At 40.1% G+C, this 16,815-nt stretch overlaps 2 protein-coding genes across 2 annotated transcripts; both read right to left on the bottom strand.

Annotated features, from left to right (window-relative positions):
* Positions 1-232: 232 nt before the first annotated feature.
* smo (smoothened, frizzled class receptor) lies at positions 233-9,617 on the bottom strand. Its single transcript, XM_079335808.1, has 12 exons — positions 8,765-9,617; positions 7,528-7,727; positions 7,228-7,437; positions 6,913-7,085; positions 6,232-6,451; positions 6,015-6,138; positions 5,771-5,863; positions 5,353-5,461; positions 4,758-4,943; positions 4,102-4,250; positions 3,392-3,526; positions 233-3,277 (listed from the first exon to the last, which is right to left on the bottom strand). Exons 1-12 carry the CDS (start codon positions 9,027-9,029, stop codon positions 2,664-2,666), a joined length of 2,478 nt encoding a protein of 825 aa, XP_079191934.1. The 5' UTR covers positions 9,030-9,617; the 3' UTR covers positions 233-2,663.
* A 2,993-nt stretch (positions 9,618-12,610) lies between these two features.
* Positions 12,611-16,745, bottom strand: tspan33a (tetraspanin 33a). Its single transcript, XM_079334749.1, has 8 exons — positions 16,486-16,745; positions 14,827-14,884; positions 14,519-14,646; positions 14,107-14,181; positions 13,625-13,720; positions 13,387-13,515; positions 13,128-13,289; positions 12,611-13,015 (listed from the first exon to the last, which is right to left on the bottom strand). Exons 1-8 carry the CDS (start codon positions 16,582-16,584, stop codon positions 12,914-12,916), a joined length of 849 nt encoding a protein of 282 aa, XP_079190875.1. The 5' UTR covers positions 16,585-16,745; the 3' UTR covers positions 12,611-12,913.
* Between the last annotated feature and the right edge of the window lie 70 nt (positions 16,746-16,815).

The raw sequence follows: 16,815 nt of genomic DNA, 5'->3' as shown, positions 1-16,815 counted from the left end.
GCATTTATAAGAATGATTTTCCTCAGAAGCATATATTTAAATTAATTAAAGCCTATGAGTCAGAAAGCTTGTTTTCAATATTATTGCTCGGTTCATGAGTGTGTAGTTTTATTTCGTTGGAGTCCAGGGAGGAGGTGCCGGGCTTGGCAAATGTAATTTTTATTTTAATTTTCATACAGAAGAGGTTCAACTGCAAATGTGAGAAATATAGCACAGCACTGAAACAAAAAACTGTGAGGGGTTATTACTTTTATTGACGTAAAAAAGTACAGCTGCAAAGTCAAAGGGATAGTAAATGTTTTTGACAGTTGAGAGACAGACAAACAAGGCGAAATGATATCATTAAAAAGCTTACACATCATTTTTCAAAGCAGGATATTTGAAAATAATTTCCAACATAATCTTCATCAAATGTTTTATAAGTATTTAACATAATCTTCTGGTTGGATATCAGCTATGTCTTTCTTTATTTTACTAAACCTACTATATTGTTGAGTTTGTAGCAGTTTGCTCTCTAAAACATAAATAAATCTCAATGATAAACATCAACATAACTGGACACAAACTAACTTTCAATTGCCAAGAATATGTCTGCACTGCCTACTGCAGCAAACTTAGTACAGTGAACACTTTTTTATAACTGTAGACTCTTCCCTTTTTATTGTATTTTATCAGCAGAGTGATCAAACAATTGATATATAAATCTGTACAAATAATACCCATACTGAGGATTCTATGAACATCCTATTGATCACACACAGAAATACAGAACAAAATAAAGTAAACTGTGACTACTAAGTCCACAGCAGTCTAAAGTACATCATACAAAAGATTTTCAACTGTAAAGTACATAGTATGGAGCTATGAGTAAATATGTACATCAGATACATACAAGTAGAAATACTGCTATAAAAAAATAACACTTTAGACATAGCTGTACAATAGGAAACTTTGTGTGGACATGTACAAAGAGAACTCATTGAGAAAGATGGTCATTTCATTAATATCAGTCTTCTTCTCAAGGAAAAGAATAAGCACATTGTAGGCTTATTGCACCAGGCAACAGAGTGCAAAAAATATTTTGTTCTATGTCAGCAACTTTGACATACCAAAAGATTAAAAAATCACTTAAAAGACAGAAGACGTTATGTTGTTTTAGTCCTACAGTAATGAAACTGTTCACCCTGCTGCAGCCATTTAAAGGTGTACTTACAGACCAGTGACATCACTGTTGGGTGTTACAGATTCAACAGAGTACGCTTTCAGTAGACTAGATACACCAGAGATGTTTAGTATTGTAATAAGTTATTCTCTAGAAAAATCCGGTGTCTTTTACTTGGTAAAAAAATAATAAAGACTTTAAAGAATTAAACTGGGCTATTGGTTTAATAGCAGATGTAAATGATATACTTATGTCACATGTGTTTGACTATTTTCACATAACTTTTTTCTGGGGTTTGGTTTAGGTCTTACTATGGCACAAGTTTCTCTGTCTGGGATCCAGAAACGAAGCTGAAAATGTGTACCGTAATATGTTTGTTCTGGCTGATCAAGATCAAGGGTTATTTATTTGTCTCATCTGGTCACCTTCAGTCCGTCAAATTTCCATTTGACCTAACTCACAAGTCAAGTCATTTTCGAATTTAACTAGGATGACTGTGTCTCAATCAGAACAATGTAGATCAATCAAACTAAACAGCAACTCGCTTTACATGCTAATGGTAAGGGTTGGCTACTGAATGATGTCACGTCAAACTTCTCTGTGTTCTGCTAATAACAGTAGAAGTTATATGAAGTGGGTGTTGACACTAGCTTACTTCAACCTCCTATCAAATGTCTTTTTTTCGCACCGAGTTGTTGTAGCATCAGAGGCTATTTTGGTCTGTACCAGTTGATAACTTCCCCTGGTCATCCAAAAGGAATTTGAAAATTGGTGTGGTGATGCTAGGCTACAAATAAACACTTAAACACCTGCCTTTAGCTTACAGTTTCTATGAAGTGTAATAAGGAGCCTGGAAGAAAATGGTGAGTACCTTGAGTTAACTACAACAAAAGCAATGGCTTAAATGGAGAGACATAAGATAAGCTCTTTTTAACCAATAATACTATACAAAAGGAGATTTTTGCAAGTGATTTGGGCCCATCTGCATTTCTTCTGTGTAGGTCACATTTGACTGTTTTGGACAGTATATATCATACTGTCAGTCAAATATTAAAGATATAACACACTCTAAAGAGCTTCGTGGACTACCAACATCGTCAAATGTCCTGTTATTCAAAAACAAGATGGCTGCGTCAATTCACAATTGTCTCCTTGATACCTTAACGGATGAATGCATGGGGGGATTCAAAGTCAAAATATTTTTTGTTTCAAGCCATATAAAGTTTAGCTGCCTCATTTGTCTCGTCATCATGGAGTTGCCTTTGAAATTGATTGGGACCAAATATAGTATACAAATATTTTCCCTATAACTTATTCACATCATATTTCAGCTTTGTCCCTTTTCTTTTAAAAAACAAAATCAAAAAATGGACCAGCTTAGTTCCATCTTTCCCTCTGAGCGTAGAGGATTTGGTGCACTTCAGTAAGAGTTCGAAAGTTTCCAGCACTTCTTGTAGATTACTGTCTGTGTACCACAAAGCAAAATGTTGGTGATGTGCTCTTAGAAGTCAGAGTCAGCATCCATGAGCTCCGCCTCCATTAGATTGGTCCGGGAGTGAATGGGTCCATAACCCGTCCTTCGACTTGCCGGTACCCGAGCCAAATGAGCCATCCTCTCTGAAAGCCCATCTGTACGATCCATCTCTCGGGGGTAGCGGGAGGATCCACTAGGCTGCCAAGTGGAGGCTGAGGGGGGGCAGCGGGGGCCAAGACCTAGATCTTCCGGGCGATCGTCATAGGTTAAAGGGTTAGAGGACCGATGGTTCCGGCCATGGCTATTCCAGCTGCCCTGGTATTGTGGGTAGGGACCCCTTTCCTCACAAGACAAGGGGTGGGAAGGCTGGAAATCTGGGAAGGACCCTGGCAGTACTTCCTGCTCCATCTTCTGCTGTTGCCTCAGGTTTGCCACCAGACTCGGGTGGTTTGGCAGCTTTGGGAGGCGAGGCACAGAGCTGCGACCAAACTCACGCTGGTGATAAGTGTGGTGGTCCGCCATCTCCTCCTCTGGACGCACATCCTTCCTCCTCTTCTTCTTTTTCTTTTTCCTCTTTATCATCTCTGGGGAAATCTCAGCCTCAACCATCCACAGCCGGTTCCTCTCCTCTGGAGGGGGCACTGGGGGGTAAAAAACACAATAATAAATGTTTTTGAAAAAAAAATCTTTTGATAGAAAAAAGGCCAAAGAGGGGAAAAGAGGAAAAAGAAATGATTGGGAGTGTGAGATCTAACCTGGTGTACCGGTAGGAGTCACAGAAATGTCTTGCGGCAGGATTGCACCTCGCCTAGCCACCATCTTGGTCACATGCTGCGCCCAGGCTGAGGACATGTCATTGGATGGCTCATTCAGCTCAAAATTAATTCCAGCTGTGAAAGAAAGAAAAAAAAGAATATTCTCTGCACCTTAAAGAAGCAGCGCAGCCTCAGAAGCCCCAGAGCTACAAGCATTACTGTGTGCCACAAAAAGCAAATGGAAAATCCTGTAGGCTGAATTTGAAAGAAAAATGTGTTGTGGTTAAAAAAAAAAAGAAAAAGGAGTGACTCATTACATGGGCACAAATGGAGCCATTTTAACCTTAATTTTCTGAACATAAAGCTCCATTAGTTCACACAAATTACAAAACTGTTATCATTGGTATCCTGACTAGGTTTAGTCCTTAAAAGAAAGATTCTTGCATTTCAGCCCAAGTAACCCTTCACAAAAGGAGTGAAATATGTAGCCATCTTTGATTAACAAGTTGCTTAATAATACAAACACAGGACAGGATCATCACATAATACAGTATCATCCAAAAAATGAGACGCAGTAACAGTTACTGACCACACGGTGGAAGTATACCTCCTTCTTCCTGCCATATCTTCAATTTAGCTTTAATTATCATTTAAACATTTTTTAGAAGAGATGATCTAATTTAGTTTTAATAAACACATGAGATACTCACCCACTGGACCATCATGGGACACTGTGTGCATGCTGAATGACAGCTCCTTCTCTGGGTCCTTGTGAAGCTCCTTCCTCATCGCGAAGGCTTTTGCAATCATCTTGCTCTTTTTGATCCTCTTTGGTTCATTATCACTGCGGCCGATTATCCTGTCACAAAACACAATCTTTTTAAATCACTTAAAATCGGACGGATCATTCCCAGACCCAATACTGTGCCTTTTTCTTTCTTTTAGACAGAAGGAGAACAGCCTATGCAATAAAATCCAAGTCATATTGAGCCCATGTGAGCACTGTTACAAAAGCCGGGATTAAAACTGCAAACTAATAAAGCACACACTGAGAATGTTCAGAAGGACTGGACAACATTTGTGTAAAGTTTTTATGGATCAGGGGGGCATTTATAAAAAAAAAATTAAAAAATGTTCACTAGCGAATTATGCTTGGCTTGAACATGTATAGAAAAGACACTGAAATGAAATCTGTAAAACCATACATGAACATGATTTGATCACGACCAGTAAACATACATGGATGTAGAAATTGTAAAGGAGTATTTAAATGATGCAAATATGCCTAAAAAAGACAATCATGTTTGTAAAAAAGTACAGCTAAAGCCATTACACATCTTCTGATGTTCACTCAATGTGTTCTAACCTGCACCAGGTCCGCTTCCAGATGAGGATGGTGGCCTTGGTCCAGACCCAGGTGCTCATAGCGATTCCTGTCCCAAACATGGAGAAAAGGTTGATTTTCTCCACCATCAGGCTGGGACGGTTCTTTATGGTGCACTCTGGGATCGGTTTGTTGGTCTGGGAGGCGATTGTAACGTTGGCTTCACACCTGTTGACAAAAGTCCCAGAAATGATCGGCCTAATATCTCTACCAAGTTCCTCCCACACATTCTGAATACATCACTTAGCTTTATTCAAATGCTGGATCTGGTACATAGGAGAGTCTTTTACATATGAGGGCAGGAAAGAGCAGTTTACATTTTTGAGGCTAAATTAATTCCAGCCCAGCCAGTGTCAACACTGTGGGGAAATAGGGCAGCATTCACCGCTGGACGCTGAGAGGTTGAGCAGTGGCTTGGAACCTCAGCAGCATCAATTTGTGGATTTCTGTATGGATGGTTTAGCTATAAAGTAGTTCTGGGACAGGCAGGTGTAAACCATTGCTGCTATGTAGAGATGATGAAGAAGACTGTAAAAACTTCAGGATTTTGTTTTTAATGAAACTTTAGAAAACTTACAGCACATATTCTCTGAAGCTCCTCTCCCATTCGGCCTGGTTAAAGAAATCGTAGAAATGGCAGCCAAAAGTGATAAGTACAAAGCCAAAAGCAAGAAATCCAAATATACCTGACAAAGAGAAAAAGAACAAATCAGATGTTTGACATCAGACACCTTACAGTACTCGTGATAGATTTCATACCAAGGTCTATACGAGTGTTTTTGGAATTAAAAAACAACATGGTTAAATAACTATCTTTATGTCGTTGCTGATTTTGTTAAAGCTCAAAATGATGAACAGTAAAAATGCTGATATTTTGTTTTAAGAGGGTCAAAAGATATGCTCTTTCCATCTTTGATTTCTCCACCTAACACTTAGTTTGTATCTCTCTTATTCTCGCCTTTAGATGTACAAGAGAAAAAGAGTAAAGAACATACCGAGCCTCAGCATGGTCTCATTGATCTTGCTGGCTGCTTTCTCACTTAGCAGTCCTGGGTGGTTACTCTTAATGGAAAACAAAGTCATGACACCTAAAAAGAGAAACATACTCAATGAGTTCTTGTTGGTAAAACATCTACAACACTAAACTGAAAAAGTCTGGACTACTTGACTTCAATTAAAAAAAAAAACAAGCAAACACAGAGCTACTTTAAACTTGTCTCTGATTTGTAGGTTCCTCACCTCGAATGAGGAAGTAGCCACCAACAACGAGTACCACTCCAATAGGAGCCAGCACAAAGCCCGCACGGTATCTGTAGTTTTTGTAGCCCACAAAACAGATCCCACTCACTGAGTCTCCATCCACCTGTAGCCAAACAAGACAGAGTCAAAATACATTAGACAGAGGATTGAGTCATCACACTGAAAATAGTTCATATTCTATATCTGTATGTCAAACCTCAGCAATAGCGAGGATGGCCACAGTGAGGACGAAAGGAATGGACCAGGTGACCATGTGGAAGTAGGAGGTTCTGCCGGACAGCGGCTGGTGAGTGGTGCCAAGTGCTTTGAATGACGTGTGCCAGGCGTAGGTCAGCATGACAAACCAGATCACACCGGACATCAGGGAGTAATACACGATGATGAAGATGGTGACGCACGAGAGTGTCTCGGAAGACCTGCAGAGACAAATGCAACGTGAAATTTACTCAAATCTCCAATGAAGTTCAGTTTTTTTTTTTTTTTTAAGATTTGTTTTGGGCCTTTTTGCCTTTAATGATAGAGGGAGGAAAGTGGATAGAGTCGGAAAGGAGGGAGAGAGTGGGGAGAGACATGCGGGAAATGGGCCACAGGCCGGACGCGAACCCGGGCCGCCCGCGCGCGAGGACTGAGCCTCAATACGTGGGGTCGCGCGCACTGCCGCTGCGCCACCGGCGACCCCAAGTTCAGTTTTTATTTGTTTACACAAATATATATTTTGTGGACAGAGGAGAGAGAGGATTATGATTGTAGCATGTCTAGTGGATTTGAGACAGAGGGTTGCAAAGTACGATTACTGAAAAAGGGAAGACGGATCAAATCAAATCCAGATATGTAATGATCTAATCGCACAACCCATCATTTGAACTCCTGTACTTACGAGGGCTCCCCAAGTCTCATGGTGTTGTCGCTCTTGCACACAATCTCTTCCCGTGCTCCATCCAGGAACTGGGCCAGCCAGCCGATACTGCCCACAAAGAAGCAGGCATTGATGTAGAAGAGGATGACAGCAGGGTAACGGTTGGAGTTCTTCCAGTCGGCAAGAAATGTAGCCTGAAAGTGAAAGCGTTTAAAAATGTCAGAGGAGGGTTCCAAAGTTAGCTTTTTGTACATAACACGTTTGACCTTCAGTTTAAAAATTCCAAACAATAAGGCAAAAAACACAGAATACTGGGTTCTGTAGTTTATTTCTCACCAGTGTGAAGAAGGTGCAGAGGAGAGTGATGGTGCCAAAGTAAGCGATGTAGGCGTGCATGTCGTTGTGTTCCTCCTCTGTGAACAGAGGGTTGTCACACTGGATGCCGCAGCCCTCCACGTCTTTGTACCAGCTCGACTGAATGTCTGTTTTCACCAGAGGAGCCTCACACTGTCCAGACGTGTTGAACTTCAGCTTCTGTACCTCATTCTGCACAAAGAAAAAAGAGGACACTCAATGGAACCTAGTCTGGATATCATGCAGTATTGTCACAGCTTATTACATAACAGCAGAGCATACCGAGCAGCCATTAGGGAAATGGTCACATTTGAGGAAACCGGGCCAGCCTCTCTCCCGGTCCACGATGCTGCAGGGACGCCGTGTAGCCGAACACAGACTCTGACTGGGGAGCTCCACGCGGCCGTTCTCACATTTGGGCATATAGACGGCACAGAGTAACGGCTGGATGACCGACCAACAGCGAGGAGCGTTACGCAAACCTAAGAGAAGAAACAGATTTCTTTAAACCACCCAAAAACAATCACGTTGGGTGTGTGATGTGAACAACACCTTATTTTACAGACAGGTTCAGTATGTTTTTAACACAGTTCTGTCAACCATTTTGTGTCAGTAAAACAGGAGAATAAACAAATGCAAGTCAAGCCTCAAACCAAGACTCCTTAGCACTAGGCAGTGATTTCCATCTGACAGATCATTAGTGACCTCTGATCAATGTGATAAGTCTCCGAACAGAATACCTAAGAAGCTTTTCTACCTGAGATTGTCCTTTTGTCTCGTGTCTAACACCTATGGGTGATTCCTTTTGTTGTCTTTAATGGCTCTTAACCCTTCATTTCCAGCCAGGGGCCTCTCTTTCTCTGTCTAACCCCTGCCCCTCACAACCCATTGTATGACCAATTTACATTATTATCACATTCAGACAACACAACAAACACTCACTTAGCCCACTATAAAGTCATTGAAATAAAATAAGTTGGATTTGTGTGTGTGTGTGTGTGTGTGTGTGTGTGTGTGTGTGTGTGTGTGTGTGTGTGTCAATTTGACCCCACAACTTATTAATTATATTTTATAGATACAGAAAAATCAATTTTTTCTTGAGTATTAACACAACTGCAAAACGGTCCCATGGACAGGCATTGATTTATTGGGAAGTGATGCTTACTTATTTATGTTTAAATCCTGTCAATGTCAAGTTCACATTTTATAAAACATAATTGTTGCAGACATTAAAAAAACAAAGAGCTGAAACCTAATTGTAGTTTCATTGACACTTCATTACCTATCATATTGTGAATTAGGCTGATCTATCATTAAATACTGTACTGGAAGTCTTACATTTCCAGTGAAGCTTTTGCCATTTTCGGTCCAGTAGGATAAATAGATGCTGTTCTCTTGTGTAGACTATCAAATCTCATCACTCTTCCAAAAGCTCTGTAGTTTTATCATTTCTTTCTACATATACAATCAATACAACCAATCTTTATTTAAGTCTTTATTTGGATCCATTAAGACTTACCAGACCACATGGTCAACTTCTCAAAAGCCTCTTCTTGGGTGCTGGAGTCCTCCGCCAGGATCAGAGATGTATGCGTGTATGGTAAAGGCGATCCCAGACATGTGTTGTATTTTAGAGCTTCACAGGTTGTCGTTTTCTTGCAGTGATCCTCGAAGATGGTCCCATTTGGAGACAAAACTGCCCCGGAGCCAGAGATCCAGGCAGCCCAGAGGGAAAGCATCCCGTAAAATCCAACAATGGGGCTCCTGAGAGCCTGGGAAGACATCTTGGGAGAGATAGTATTTGTGCACAGACGAAAATACGTTGGATCCGAGCGCTTCAGTTATGCCGTGTCCACGGTGAATTGTCGATTACGTTTTCTTCATTCGATTTGAAGGTTTCCAAACTCTGCATGCTGAGGGGAAACAGCCTCAAAGTTTGCTCGCAGTCCTCCCAAACTTTTTCACTTTGCACTTCTCGTCCGATCCTTGCGAGACTCCCCAGAATTCCTTCATTATCCAGATTCATACAGCTCCAAAAAGACATGAAAAATGCGATGATAAACTTAAAATCAGATTTAAAAAAAAGGTTGTTTTGAGGTATTTGCGCTGGGTAAAAAAAGGAGCGAGGCCGAGAAAGTTGTAAATTCGCCCTCCCCCACCTCCAAAAAAACTTGCCATGAAAAAGTCTGGATCTCTGTAATAGGATATCTCTCTCAGACGCACCACCCCCTTTTTTTCCACAGTCCCCCTTTTACTCTGACAGAACAATAAAATGATAGACTATCCCAAACTTCTGTCAAGGATTGATTTTTCTCCCTGAGTTGTCGGATGAGATGATCCCGAGGCTGTGTTGTGTTCTGCAGCTCAATCTCACTGTCTTTTTGTGAGTGTGTGTGTGTGTGTGTGTGTGTGGCTCTGGTATGCACATGGTGGGGGAGAGCCTGAGCAACAAAACTTCCCCTCCCATCCCCCCTCTCTTCAAGTGGAAGAATGTGCCTTATGGCAGGCTTTCTCCCCCAAAAAAGTTTCTCATCTCAAGGACTCCCAAAACAACACAGACCACATGATGACACTCACACACGGTCAGATGTGTGGTGAATCACACACCTGCACAGCTTCTACAGGGAAGCTGGCATGTTCTCATCCCTGCAGGTGATCCTCAAAACGTTTTAGAGATTCTGGATCTACCAGAAATATAGTGGCTACAGTATAGTGGTTAATGATTCAAATGAATCCAAATGTAAGTGTCCTTAGATAGTGTCCAAACTCAACTCAAATGGTGTTTTGCCCCTATGTTATGTGCTTTTCATCATTTTGGAGTAACGTTGCCTACGAGCTCTTCAGTAGTTAGAAATATTCAAACAATTAAAAAAACAAACAATAATTACACATTAAAGAGGAGAAATTGTTACAAAAAAACAAAATCCTTTGAGTTAAACAAAAACAGAACAATGTCACCCCAGCAAATGTTTTTACATAATATAGGTATAGAAAAGCATTTCATTATGTTTGACACACATAAATACATATGATATATTAACATTACGTGTATGCAAACGTGATAGTTCATATAATACAATGTCTTAAAAGAACAGGCAAAAACTATCAGCTCATTGTCTGATTTGTTCAAATAGATGGAGAGAGTTTTATGATTCTGTTTTCAGTATGATGAGGCTCTTTGCCTGAAGGTGGGAGGCATTATGCCTTGCCATTATTAGTTAATATATATTTTGAATAACATAGAGATGAATGTATAGTTTAGAATAGCTGGGTTGTTAGTGCATGTAGTTGTACGTGTGGGAGGGAGGGGACAGTTAATAACTCAAATCTGGAATCTAGTCCTTTGGGAAATACATAATGGACCTCTCTTCCCCTGGTTAAGGAGGCTGCAGGAACATTTTAAACCTGCTTAAAATAAAATACATGAAGAGCAAATCTGAGCTCTTTTTATTTTGATTAAGTCAAGTTTATTTTCAAGTACCTGAATTTGCCAGCTTACCATTAAAAACCAAACCTCTAACTGGTCAACTGTCCACAGTTGTACTGTTGTCATCGCATTAATTGGACAGTGCACTTGTGGTATTCACATGGCTGCAAATGCTTTGTTTCCTTTTGAGTTCTGTGAGTAAATCTGGGTTAACTCAGCTCCCTCCTCTGTGTGTGAGTCTGTCTGGGCCTCCTTAGCCAATCCGAGGCAACATGGCCGCCTGAGTGAGTCAGAGGCACAAAAAAAAAACCCGAGACCACACACAGAGCAACAGAGCTTGGTCCAACACACACGCGCACACGCAGCCAGAAGCTACTGCTAAATGTCACTTTTACATTAAACTCAAGATGCTTCTCCCACATGAAACATGTCACACCTTGGCTAAACAAGATCTTTCTCCTTTCCTTCTCGAGGTGACAGTAGTTATATGTCACATGCTTGCAAGGGAAAATCCCAGTAAGGTTTCTGTTACTGCAGCTTCAAACTAACACAGAAATGCCATGTTTGGATTGTGGATTTGCGTCAAAGGCTGTTCAACATGCAAGATTGAATCTCCCGAAGACTTCAGGCATCAGGTTTCAGGCAGTGAATGTCTCATAAGCCAGGACTTTATTTGCCGGGAGGAGAAACTGGGTGGAGAGGAGAGGTTGTGCTGGTTTATGCTGCAGATACCTGATGTGTTGAAGAATGGAGATGTTTCTAACGAAATCAAAAGCTTAAAAACATTTTGCATTGAGTTAAAATATGCTAGATGTAGAATCAGTACTGAGATTTCAAGCTGAAGATCACAGGTAGAACGCATTCATAACCATGGAAAAGCTCTTCTAAATCTTGTTTTTTCTTACTTAGAACCACTGTCAGTTCACTTTTTGGTCACAATATTGGCCCACCTTGTGACAAAAAAACAAAACAAAAAAAACAGGCCAAACCCTCTGGCCAACACACTGTTTTCTTTTGAGGTTAACCAGGAATTTCAGCTCCTTTCCCATTTAGTCGAAAATTACGACAAATGAAAACCAAAGTGGAGGAGACAAGGGATGATTTAAATGATGCAAACAGGATCAAGCGCATGTGAGGAATATGAGTTTATAACTGCATAATACAGAGATTCACCCCAGATAACCCAGCAGCTCTCCAGCCATGCAGGCCAAAGGCTGTTTACAACATAAGGCAGAGGGAATGACACCATGGGCTGTGTGAGGTCATGGCAGGACAGTGAAGCAGCCCAACATGGCCTTATGGAGAGTATGAGCATTGGTGCAAACATTTTCATTGCAGCTCATAGTTACATAAAAAAAACACCTTTAAACTATGTTGTAAAAAAAAAAGGTTTATTTCAGTTTTGGCATTCAGATCAATATGTGAAAATATAAAAATACAGAGGAAACTTGAATTTCCCTCGGGATCAATAAAGTATCTATCTATCTATCTATCTATCTATCTATCTATCTATCTATCTATCTATCTATCTAATACACCTTGACAAATGTGAATATCTCATGCTTATCTTTAAAAATGCATTAAGGAGGATGACCTGTCCTTTTAAAAGAAGTTTTAAAAAATAAATTGAAAAGAAAATAATCATTTTGTTTTTGTAAATTGCTGATGAAACAAATCAATTTACTCAAATCCAATGTATTTTCCCTGCTTCCTGCAGCCATAAGTAACACTTCTGGACATTCCTTAATTCTAAAAAAAAATCATCATGTTCATGAATATAAATCCTCTTTTCAGTAACATTTGAAGCTTCTTTGATACAGCTGATATCAAAATGCATTGATCCATTAAATTCAGCTTCAATTAGGTGTCTTTCACATGAATGGAATGATTGTCTTGTTCAACATTACACTTACTGCAGAAAAATCTATCAGTCACCACCACCAAAACAAAAATGTTTTATTGATATTTCAGCAACATCCATGTCCCAGAGGTGGCGACATAGCTTTATTTCTCCATCAGTTTCCTTTATGTGTCTCAACGTCCACCTCTATGCTAATTATTTGAAGACTCAAAAAAGGTTCGGAGGCATTGAATACAAGTCTTGTGTCTTAAGATCCAAGGCAATGACTCAATGTTCACTCCAGGCAGGGGAGACGGATGTTCTGTCGGAGAACCAAGGTTCTCCTTTCAAACCTGATGGTAACCACTGTTTGGCCAGAATCTGGTCTGATCTGGTTTGGGTCAGCTCCACGGGTCTGAACTGTGTGTGAGTTGGTAATTCTGGAGCTCGATCTGGTCTTTGATCTGGTTGATCAATATCTGGGACAAGAGGATGCCGACCAGCTGCAGGAGAGGAAACACAACCTGAGAACTGATCTGTTGGATATGCTGGTTAAAGTCTACACTTTGCATCGTGTGGTTGGTTAGAGTATATGTCATGCAACATATATCCTACCTGTGGTATTGCAAGTCCCAGTGCAATGCCTCCCAGTATGAACAGGTTACTGTGAATCCAGTTCACCAGTTTGTCGATGCAGCCGTTCGTGTGGATGTACTCTCCAGCTTTTATGAACTCCAATTCCTGCATGCCCTTTCCACACATGGTGTTTACCACCAACTGCTTGAGCACAGAAGGAGATTTTCATAAATAAATACTGAAAGGTAAAAAACTAAGAACAACACAAAAAAGTACGAGTAGCTTTATAGACTACAACCATGTCTTTGGATATGAAACAGCAGGAGAAGGGGACAGAGCAGCTTTCTTGACTCGGGTTGTGTTCACTGCAGTTGAAATACATGTTCTGAGACCAGTCAGTAAAAGTCACAGCTCCACAGCAGCCAAACTGTGGAAACATACAAACACAATGGCTGTCTATTTTATAATCAAATATTATTACATGATATTTTCACAAGTGACAGTATATGTTATCTATATTTGGATGACACTCTTACCTCTTTCTGGCCAAAGTCAATGAGGTTTTGCAAATCAATGTCATCTCTGTAGTGGACGATGGCCTTATTGATAATCTCAGTCACTCTAGTCCGAGCCTTGGTACGGTGTAAAAAGGCACATTCAAGAGAATATACAAAAAAAAAAAAACATTATCATTTGTATTAAAAAAGTAAAAGTCATCAGGGAATTATTGAAGATCTTAAAATACTAGTCAAGAAGAGTACTAAAGAAGAGTTGAACATTTTGCAGCAGTTACAGACAAAGCCCAGGAGAGGGCAGTGTTTTACACTCTTCACAATTAGAAACGTAAAACTAAAGAAAGTCCATAAACACGTTCCTACCTCATAGGAGCATCTATTTGTTATTATTTTTTACTTGAACTTTCACAGGGAACTTGAAGCTATTAACAGTTCTGTCAAGTATTTTTTGTTCTTAAATAATTATGGCAAAAGAAAAAAAAACCCTGCTCTCCTTGAATTACCTTATCAGAGAAGATGAAGCCCAGGATCCCAGCAACCAGCTGGAGCAGGAAGATCACAGTCAGGCAGATACAGAACTGAAGTAGGGAAAAGAAAGTAAAAAAGCATCTGTTTGTGGCTACGATGAAACATTCCATGAAATGGTGTCTCAATGCCAGGATCAGGTGTTACTTAACTCGAACGAAAAATGCAGACAGAAAAATAACCTCAAAGCAAGGTCTTGAGTTAGAAAGATCATGGTCATCAACTACAGAGCTTAAAAACCTTTTTTTTTTTTTCAACTTCAGATTTCACACCAATACCTACACAACAAGTCATGCTACACCTGGATTTAACTCTATAAACCAAAGTTCTCAACAAAATAATCAATAGAGAGTTTATTAAAGGGAGGAGGTTGGAAATCCTCTGGCTCACTGTTTGAAGGAGGCAGATGTTTTCTCGCAAGGAGCCCACACAGCCACAGAAGGTGAGGATAAACATGAGGACCCCAATAACCATCAGCATCATGGCAGGGTCAATGGAGAGACATGCCAGAGCCGCCTCTGAGGGAGAGAGGAAGAAGAGAGGAGGAGTTTATCAACTGTAAAGAGAGCAAAGTTATTTTTTTTATTTAATTGTGCACGTTTTCACTTGTTCTCCGAATTTGTCTTTTCTTATCTTCCTGTCGTCTCCCTGTCCACATTAAAAAAGACTGTATGCCTTATCAAATGAAATACAATTACCTGCATGTTTCATCATGCGGGCGTACACACCAATCGACACCATAACCAGGGCGATTATCTAAAAGAGGAAATATAGAAAAAAAGATTTGAAACATTTTTTTAACTCTGCATTTCATAACATAATAAATATGGCGTTATAATGGAGGAAATCCCACAACACAGCAGGAGAAGAACACTTTCTATGTTCATACTTGTGTAGGGAGTGGCACCATCCCCCAAAACCAGTTAAATATGAGTCACAGATAAGAGCGCATGTAAGCTAATTACATATGAATCCTCATTGTCCATGTTCTTAAGTCTCAATAATCAAGGTGCTATCAGTGCTAAACAAGAGGACCACAGCGTTTTAATTTAAAATGTAGATAAAGAGATTCTTCCTCCCACTCTGTCTCCATTTTAATGGACCAGGCAGCAATCTGTACCTTTCCCTAAAAAAAGAAAGAAAGAGAGAAAGAAAGAAGAATGAGGACTCTTTCACTCAGAGCTCCCCTCTCGGCCTCAATGGAATAAAAGAGTGCACTCTGAAACGCTCTTTCCATCCTGAATGAAATGGATCCGTTTCATGCACCTTCTGAGGGTGGGAGGGCAAAGCTGGATTTGTTTGCCCTCTTTTGTTCAAGGTTTAGTTACACAGTGAATACAGCAGGCACGACACCTGAAGCAAACAACTGCCTTTTTGCTCCTAATATTGTATACAATTTCCTAAGATTATAGACGTCCTACACTAGAAAGAAGGCATGCATTTTGCTGTAATCTCTGGTGTGTCTTATACTGGCTCATGTAGCCAGAGGCAACAGAAATGACAACAACACATTCCATGTTGAAGAGCTTCAAGTTTTTGCACGGCCTGATCCTGTTACTACACATGCAAAAAGTCATGTTCACAGACTCGTTCAGTTATCTGTTTCTGATAAAGTTTCTTGGCCAGGAACAACAAAGTCTCCTTACACTCGACCAAATCCTATCAAGTCTAATCTGCAGCAACCGATCTGCTTTAACATTTCCTAAGTGAGAAATCTGCTTATGTTTCAAGCCCCGGACCCTCCAACCCACTGACATGAACTTTGGTTTAATACACTACTGAGCCTTGCTGAAAGGTTTCAACTGCATTCTTTACGGTCAAAAGTCGTGGAAATATTAACTTATTATGGTGGGAAACAAGTCTGCAGGAAATAATTAATTAAACCTCACTGCTTCTAAAACTCGTCTGAAAATATATCACATTATGTTTTTTGACTGTTTGAGCATTGTTGTTTCTGAGCTCTTAATTCTTTCAGATCAACCATTCCATGTTTGCCAAGTAAAAAGAGAACTTGTCCAATGGCTGAACAGTAAACAGCTGGTGTTTGAGTATGTGTGTGCGTTTTGTTATCTTTCCTTCATTATTTTCCTGGACACTGTTTAAATGTTTGTAAAACACTGAAGTTAATGATTAACTAACTCAAACTAAGCAGAGGGTGCCCAGACCTTCACAAACAAAATCTACATCTCATCTTTTAGGTAAAATAGAAAGGACACACTAAAAACTGATCTGAAAACTACTTTAGAAACAGCCTAAAACTTTTACTTTATCTTTATTGTTTTTTATTTAACCAACCAGAGATCATTACTAAGAAAAAAAGTTTATCTTTTAGCATAAAATCGCAAAAAAATACTCACCCAAAAAATGAAATTAAAGAGGAACAGCAGATATTTGACAACTGGACTGACATGTGAGTGCTCGTCAGCTCCAGCTGCGCCTCTGCTTCTTCCTCCCATGGCGTGAAGTGTCCAAATGTGTTATCCTGGTAAACTTGCGCACAGACAAGCAACCAAAAAAAAGTGAATACAAAACTTTCCGTAAGTAAAACAAAAGTCTTTACAGCATATTTCAATGAACAGTGTTGCTGCCTGCGCCGTGGTGTGGACAGCTCTGACTGGGCTGCGTAACGGGGCGTGCTGTGTGATTGTATCTGACGTCCTCACAGTCAGATAAACACAGACTCTCCA

The sequence above is a fragment of the Symphodus melops genome (assembly GCF_947650265.1).
Source record: "Symphodus melops genome assembly, chromosome: 22".
Classification (NCBI taxonomy): Eukaryota; Metazoa; Chordata; class Actinopteri; order Labriformes; family Labridae; genus Symphodus; species Symphodus melops.
Note: the sequence above shows the minus strand (reverse complement) of the source record. Positions and strands in the feature narration are given on the sequence as shown.

What these genes read in the sequence shown, in the direction of transcription:
- smo (XM_079335808.1), bottom strand. Translation starts at nt 9,029, where the DNA reads ATGTCTTCCCAGGCTCTCAGGAGCCCCATTGTTGGATTTTACGGGATG. An exon ending in TGGCTACTTCCTCATTCGAG is followed by an intron (nt 5,864 to 6,014) that starts GTGAGGAACCTA and finishes TTCTCTTTTTAG; the next exon opens with GTGTCATGACTTTGTTTTCC. An exon ending in GACTCCTACCGGTACACCAG is followed by an intron (nt 3,278 to 3,391) that starts GTTAGATCTCAC and finishes TTTACCCCCCAG; the next exon opens with TGCCCCCTCCAGAGGAGAGG.
- tspan33a (XM_079334749.1), bottom strand. Translation starts at nt 16,584, where the DNA reads ATGGGAGGAAGAAGCAGAGGCGCAGCTGGAGCTGACGAGCACTCACAT. An exon ending in GCTTCATCTTCTCTGATAAG is followed by an intron (nt 13,721 to 14,106) that starts GTAATTCAAGGA and finishes CACCGTACCAAG; the next exon opens with GCTCGGACTAGAGTGACTGA. An exon ending in TTGACTTTGGCCAGAAAGAG is followed by an intron (nt 13,516 to 13,624) that starts GTAAGAGTGTCA and finishes ATGTTTCCACAG; the next exon opens with TTTGGCTGCTGTGGAGCTGT.